General features: G+C 33.2%; 1 protein-coding gene across 1 annotated transcript; it reads right to left on the bottom strand.

The window, feature by feature from the left end:
* Positions 1 to 3433: 3433 nt before the first annotated feature.
* On the bottom strand, positions 3434 to 7676 carry LOC133194905 (uncharacterized). Its single transcript, XM_061330805.1, has 4 exons — positions 7622 to 7676; positions 4983 to 5061; positions 4242 to 4411; positions 3434 to 3953 (listed from the first exon to the last, which is right to left on the bottom strand). Exons 1-4 carry the CDS (start codon positions 7674 to 7676, stop codon positions 3817 to 3819), a joined length of 441 nt encoding a protein of 146 aa, XP_061186789.1. The 3' UTR covers positions 3434 to 3816.

Here is a 7676-nt window from a genome sequence, read left to right as displayed (position 1 = left end):
ATCTTACGACACCCGGACATTCAAATCCCTGAAACCCCCGTGAAGCCCTGTACGGAAGCCATACCAATGCTACACAATTGTATTGTGAGGAAGGATACATAAGATTTGTGTTCCATATATTCTTTAGTTTTAAACACAAATCTTTTTTTTCCTCTGGGTTATCCTAAGTTCCTTATAGACCAATTCAATGACGTGAGAACTTATTTCGGCTTGATTCATTTCCGGAGCTTACCGCCCCGAGGCCTCTTTCAGCACGTCTTACCTTATAGCTCTGAGCAAAGTTATCATTTCCCTTATGTCCAACCTGTGCAGAAAAGCAGGACCCCACACCTCCCCACAGATGTCAACACACTGACCTGGAACGCAGTCTCTCGGGCACCTGGATGACCACGGAACTACACAAAGCCCTGAACAAAGGGTATACATTAGACCGCATTTACAAGGTTTGGTATTTCTCATAAAAACGGTAAGGATTAATTTAGACCTAACATCGATACCTTCCGAAATACCAAAAAGAAAGCGTTCAAACTGTCGGACGGTGGAAAAGAAACAAGACTACATTTGTGATGTGTTTAATCGAGAAGGCATCATGATTGTGTTTAATCGAGAAGGCATCATGATGGACCTTTTTAGTATCGAAAAAAATTCTGTATTAAGAACTATTGTCGAACTATTTTTAAATTGCATGTGGGGAAAATTAGCTCAACGCCTATTACCAAAACTCGATACTTGACCAAAGAGGAAAAATACAAGACCTCTTTCAATACTATATACTCAATACTAATAATTTCTACCTTAGAAATCAAATGAGTAGAACTGGTAGAGAAAACATAGCAACCAAACTCGGACATAATACTAGTTAATTTTCAAGTGAATAGCAATTCGTGGAGGAGTGCCGTTTCGGAAAGGTGTTGCTAAAATGTTTCTCTACTGGTCATGCCTGGTTACATCTGTGCGAGTCTTTTTACAAACTTTGGGAGATCGGGTCCTATATTTCGATACCGACAGGATACGTGTACCAGTACGTGGAGGGACAATTTAAGCCGACTATCGTCAACAGATTAAGACCATGAACAGACGAATTAGACGGGTATCATAACATCAAATGTTTGTCCGGAGGCCATAAAAACTACTCCTACCTCACTCAAAAGGGAAATCCGCATGCAAAGTCAAATAAATTGACTCTAAACTTTCGGGCCACTAATATCATGTCACAAGAGACTTTAGAAAAAATGCTCAAGAAAGAAATAAATGAAGGCAATAAAACATTGAATTGTATTAATGTTTAGTTCTTTTTTTTAAAACCCAAAATTGTAATACATATAAAAAAAAGAAAGACATCCTCCTAAAACTTCAGTCATGACTGATCATTATAGGGACTATGCCCTGGTATTCAAAACGTCAGCTACATTTAAACATGGGTGGTCCGATTCTTTAAAGGGGTTAATACCAAGGTTAGCACGAATTACTAGGGTAGTGAGAGATAGGACAGTCTGTTTTCATTTTGGTATGATCTTTACCAACTGGGATCCTGAGGGCAATAGTTGCGTAGAACATCCTATTGGAGCCCTAATTGTCCTTTTATTTATTGATATAAAGGACGGAACTTGGTGATGAATGTGTTTATTATCGCTTTACAAAAGCATGGAAATAAACCTTTGTCTCAAATAAAACCTCTGCAGGCCAAAACAAAGAATCCAAAGAGACCCAGGTTTGAGAAAAATGTCACATTTGTTGAGAGGAAAAAAAAAAAACAAGTAGCTTTTTTATTCTTCTTGACATGTGTGTTGTACTGTGTGTGCTCCTGCATTCCAGCATTGTCCCATCTATATACCGTGCCGACGTCAAGACAACGCAGCGTTTATATCTCTGTTGACTTAAATATAGGACTGGAGGAAGAGATCTCTTTATATGTCATCATGCAACCAGACGAGAAACTACGCTCTTTTCAACTGAAACAAGAATTTACCGTGATGGTAGCAGAACCATCTAAATCTTGGAAAACCGAATTCGTCAAGAAATTAGTGGAAAACTTACACTGGATCACCCCGGTGTCATTCATCCGTAATATTCCGTAAGACGACGAAAGGTTAGTGACCAATTTGAGTATTCCTCACTTACTTAATGGGAGGAAAAGCAATCATATTGATCATGGATTGGTTTATCCTTTAAGCTCATCATCGGAAAACCAGTGCGATTTACATCACTCTTAATTTATTTGATCACGCAGCGAAGCATCGCACGATTAGTTGAATGTTCATTATGTAGTCTTGTTTATATATCCCAGAGACAAATCTCTAATCTGTGTATTGAGTTGTCGACAGTTAGCCCTGCCTCATTTGATGTCAGCTTACCAGGAAGCGTCCAGTGCCCTTCACGAGTATCTACTAGTAGACCTGAGTCCACAATTCACAGACATTAGGTAAATACAGATTGAGAAGTCGACTGTTTCATATTCTTACTGTACACATGCCACAAAAGTACAAATAAAAATGTACCATCATCACACCTGTCATTTATGACTGAACAGTCATCATGGCTCAACCTCTCTCAGTCAAGATAAGAATAGTGAAGACGTTACAGCGGGAGCAGGATGCCGCCAAGCGTGTCCATGTAATCGAATAAAGGCTTGGAATTAGTTTGTTACGGGGGCTAGGAATTTATCTCGTGGTGTATTACACATCGATAAACAGACACAGCGACTTATCAACAATCATTGTCACGATTTCAGTCTCATTGCCGATTAATCGACCAGTGATGAGGACAGGAAAAATGTCTTTTAAAGTGTGGAGGAGCAGGGTTTCTTGGATCATCTTTCGTCACCTATTCATGATCAATTCTTCGTAAGTATAGCATTTTTAATGTTACAATGTTCATATCTTTATAAGCACATCGAGGTATATCAAATTTTTTTTAATGGCTAACATGTGATACTTTCATGCTGAAGGTAACTTTTTAGAACATTTATTTTTCACAATTAATTTTTACACATAAACTTGTTTTTACCTAAAACGTCATATAATGGACTTTGACGAAGACAAAAGTTTACTATATCAAAATCATGCTATAAAAATCATGCTACAAATGTATGATGTATATGTGTATCAGTAACTGAAAAAAATTCGACATGATTTTATTAATATTTTCATTGAAGCAATCATGCAATTATAAGATTTATAATGAAATTAAAGTTATATTAAAATACATCAAACATTATTATTATCTATTATACCAATGTTCAAGCAAAGTGATATGCAATCAAATAAACTAATGATGAAACAAAAACAATACGCAAAATAATGATAGACATATTTCAAAGTACATAACTTCAATTTCTTTATTAAAACTTCAGAATTCTTAATCAAGGAATATTGACAGTTAATTTTTTTTAAAGATGTTTTTAAAAGTAGGTTTTATTTTAAAGTTAAAAATAATGAATCAATACTTTTTTACACATGTATTGAGTATTGTGTTTACTGTTTTGAAAACTGTTGATTTAAATTTTTAAAAAATCAACATTACATGCTTATAGCAAAATTCTAGGAACAAATTAAATATTTTTAAAACGTAATGGTTTGTTCGATATTTTCACACGTTTAAGGAAGAAGCACAAGAAAATGCATATTTCTACACATCAGGTTCAATTTAACTTCTGCATTTCATCTCATTGCCTTTTCACTAAAAAAGGCCCTTAACAACAGACATGGGAGCCGAATTAATACTTGATAATGTTCATATGAAAATACTTTTGAAAATGCAATAGTTTAAAGTTGTAAGACATTGTTGAGAGTGAAAAGAACTCGTCCACTTTGAAGTTTACTTGTAGGCCGGAGGAGGTTGGTAACCGGTAGGAGGGGCTTGCTGTTGTGGGGGATGTGCATACTGTGGGTAAGCGGCCTGAGTCCCAGGAGGGTATGCAGCTGTGTTGACAAAACCACCTCCATATTGCACACCTTGATTATTAAAAGAGAAATGTCATTGAATACCATTCTATATGCATGTATTTATTCATATCTCTCAAACCAGTTAATTTTTTCTTGACATTCTTTTATTTTTAATTTTATTTATTTATTTTTTTTGATTTTTTTCTTTTCCTTTTCTTTTTGTCCTTTATTTTGGAGTCATCTTTGTAGATGTTGATTTCAATGACAGTATGATTTTTTTTTTTAAAAGTGAAATATCTAGTTGCAATTTAACATCACTATGTAGTTCCTAAGATTTTTTTAGTTCAGTTAACATACCTCCAGTTGTTGTGGAAACGACGGCTACATTAGATCCTCCTGGTTGGAGTACTGTCCCCCTAGCCGCCAGACGGCGTGGTCTGATGCAGCAGAAGAAGACCAATAGTCCAATGAGTGTTGCTATGCCAATCAATGTTCCAATCACAGCTCCCACGATGGTACCAACGGGTCTAAGAACAAATATGAGAACATACTTATAAAATTAAATGTGTTTTCCTGATAGGTATTTGAGAGGATCTCATAAATATTTTATATACTATATCAAGAAGGTTTTAAGAGTTTGCATTACAGATATTTTGAAACTTTCAAGGGACTTTTGTTTTCATAACACTGAATTTAATTCACAATACATGTATATGTTTAATAAAGCTATTGGATACACTTTACTAGTATTATTTCCAGTGTTACAAGAATTGAGAACTGTTAAATGAGTCAAAGGTTCATTCACTTTTCTAAGCATCAGCATCTATTATGCATATATGGCTATTGACTATTTTGTAAAATGAACAATGAAAGCCTCTTCAGGATGTATAAGATTTAGGTAAAGATGGTCTAAAAGTTTTAGAAAAGAAACAATTGTTTAACGGCAAAATCCTGTCACCTGAACAGATTGAAAGACATCTTCAAATCATTTTATGCAGATTCCTCCGTTTTTAAATTGAGATATATGTAAGGCAGTCATTACATTTATCAAATAGCCATTGCTTCTTACTATATAGAGCTTGAACAAGTCTAGCTTACACATAATAATAGTAAGAGCAGTAGTAACTGTAGTAAGTCGAGTAGGAGTAGTAATAGCAATAACGGGCTTCCACCACACCTGAAAAAAAAATGTCAAAAATCAGTTATACCAAATCATTTAAAGAACAACAACGGGCTTTCGAAGCAGATGATAGAAGTCTATACAAAATCATTGAAACAATAATAACGGGCATCGACAAAATCTGAAAAGAGAAAACAAAAAAAATTCAGTTATATTAAATCAAAAAATGACGATAACGAGCCCTGTTATTGAAATGGTTACGATTTTAGGGGGGAGGAGTGTTCAAGTTGTTTACTCGGCATATATCACTGTACACGAACTGACAATGCTGCTGATGTGTTTGTTTTGCTGTCTAACATTTCTACTCTGAGTTTTCTGGACTGTAGTTTTGCTATTTTTCATTAATACAAATCACAATTTCCACTTTTTAAAAATATTTAGAATAGATTATACTTTGTGAAAAAGATACTTTGCGTATCAATCAAACGAGTCCTTAATTTCGTAGTTTTAGAAATTTTCAGATAAAAGAAGTTTGCAATTAGCAAATATCCTTTTATAAAAATATCGGTTTGTATTGTTCTAAAAACATGTAAGTCATGATATTATACAGATGATTTCAGAAAATATTAACTTCAAAAGTGTGTCTTAGCACCTTTAAGAGTCTACAAAATTATAAATCAAAATGTATGCATGATGCAGAAAGGTATGTATTTCCCATTTAAGTTAGACACGGAATTATTTGTTAAAAGTTATATAAATTATGTTGCAGCTAAATTTTTAGCAGAATGATAGGCTTTAAAAACGGTTTTGATGTAGCATAAAACAGTTAGGTACTAAAATTAGACAAACTAAAAAAAAAAAAAAGAACGATTTGGAAAAAAAGTATTTTACTGATGCCGTAGAAAGACATTTCCAGGAAAGAGAGCAACAGCAGGTATTTACGCCTATCGGATATCGCATAAAAAAAACAAGGCACTTGGTATTCATTTTCACATACTAAGAAATAGAATATGGTTGTAAAGAAAACTTAACTTAAAACTCTTAACAATACATACAGGTCAGAAATATACAAAAAAGAAAAAAAAGCGTATCGTGTTCCATCCCCTGGTGCTTACATATATTTCTGTGATTGATGCTCTTATTGCTGATGTCAAATTATGCATGATTTCGCATGTAGGAAAAAATCTAATAAATTTCCTAATTGTAAAAATACTTTCATTAAACTGTAGGTACAACCTACATGGTAAAATGTACAATTGCTCTGTAAATATTGACACCTATTTAATTTAATTTTCGGATATTGGGTGGATTTTTTATTTTTTACTCTAATGGGCTTCCACAAAATCTCAAAAAAAAAAATGATGCCAGCCATACTAGATCATTTAATTAGTAACAACAGTTTGTAAGAATATCTGGAAAAAAAAATTGAACGGAAGTCAATCACACCAAAATATTCAAATAACAGGAACAGCATACCAAACAATTAAAATAAAAACGGGCTTCTACAACATCTGCGAAAAAGAGAAGGAAATAAGTTAACGAAAATCACTGAAAGGCCTTCTCAATAAAAAGTTTTCGGCAATCACCTCATTAGATACACTGTACTACAAAAACTGCAGTTAATTTATCACAGTGTAAACATAACAGGTAGATAAACAAAGATTGTCACTACCAAGTATTTAAACAGGAGACTAGGGATTTCATTTAGTTTAGATAAACAACACACGCTATACAACAATTTTGTCCTTATTAACCCAACACACAATTGAATCTTTTAAAATGAACACAAAATGTCGAGCTAAATAAGATATTTCAAGTTATGTTTCCTTCTCCAGAGTGTTTAGTCTTAATTACTAGAGGTCACTAAAATGCTTCCTCAAAAATTATATTCCTAATATACTCATTTAATCTTTCTTTCTTTTTTTTTCATCTTTCTTTGAAGTTTTTTTTTCATTAAATTTAAAGAAAAAAAAATTGATTTGAAAAATAAATTGAAATTCAACGCTGACTTCTTATTTTAAAAATCATAATCCTTGTGATAAAATTCCAGGGAGGGATATGTGACACACGATGAAAAATTTGACGCAGCATCAATCGGAAATCTTAATCATGAATTCCTTAATACTATTCTTTCTTGCATTTTGTAAGTATCATCATTCTATTCTAAATCGATTGTCAACGGTGGTTTAATAAGCTTTAGATCTCATTCATGACACATTTTAAGTTCATATTGATAGTAAATCACCTGACTTCGTTGAATTGAAAATTGATAAATTACAGCAGGAAAACAACTTGATAAAAATTCATTATCTTCCTGGTATAAAAATGAAAACAGTAATTTAATGTCTCTCTAAGTATGTTTGTTTCCTTTTTTAATAAGTTTAACAAGTTGCAAGTTTCTAAATAAATTATTCACAAAACGATATATTTGAAAAACCAAAGTAAACAGCTTTGCAATAGTTAGAAGGTGAATGCATGTTTCTTATCCAGATCTATGATCCTTTTTAATTACAGAGGGTTTTTCCTTGATAATTATAATATTAAAAAAATATAAAATTAGCGTTTCTTTATTGCTTTCAATCAGAATATGTCGAATGTCAATGAAAATTGGTCTTACCTAAGAGTAAAAAACTAGCAAACAAACCAAGTAAACTCGGACAGGAGCACGCCAT

Source organism: Saccostrea echinata, unplaced genomic scaffold (assembly GCF_033153115.1).
Source record: "Saccostrea echinata isolate AGI-Se365-2 ecotype Australia unplaced genomic scaffold, CSIRO_AGI_Sech_v1 ptg000029l, whole genome shotgun sequence".
Classification (NCBI taxonomy): Eukaryota; Metazoa; Mollusca; class Bivalvia; order Ostreida; family Ostreidae; genus Saccostrea; species Saccostrea echinata.
This window is presented reverse-complemented; position numbering and strand designations above follow the sequence as displayed.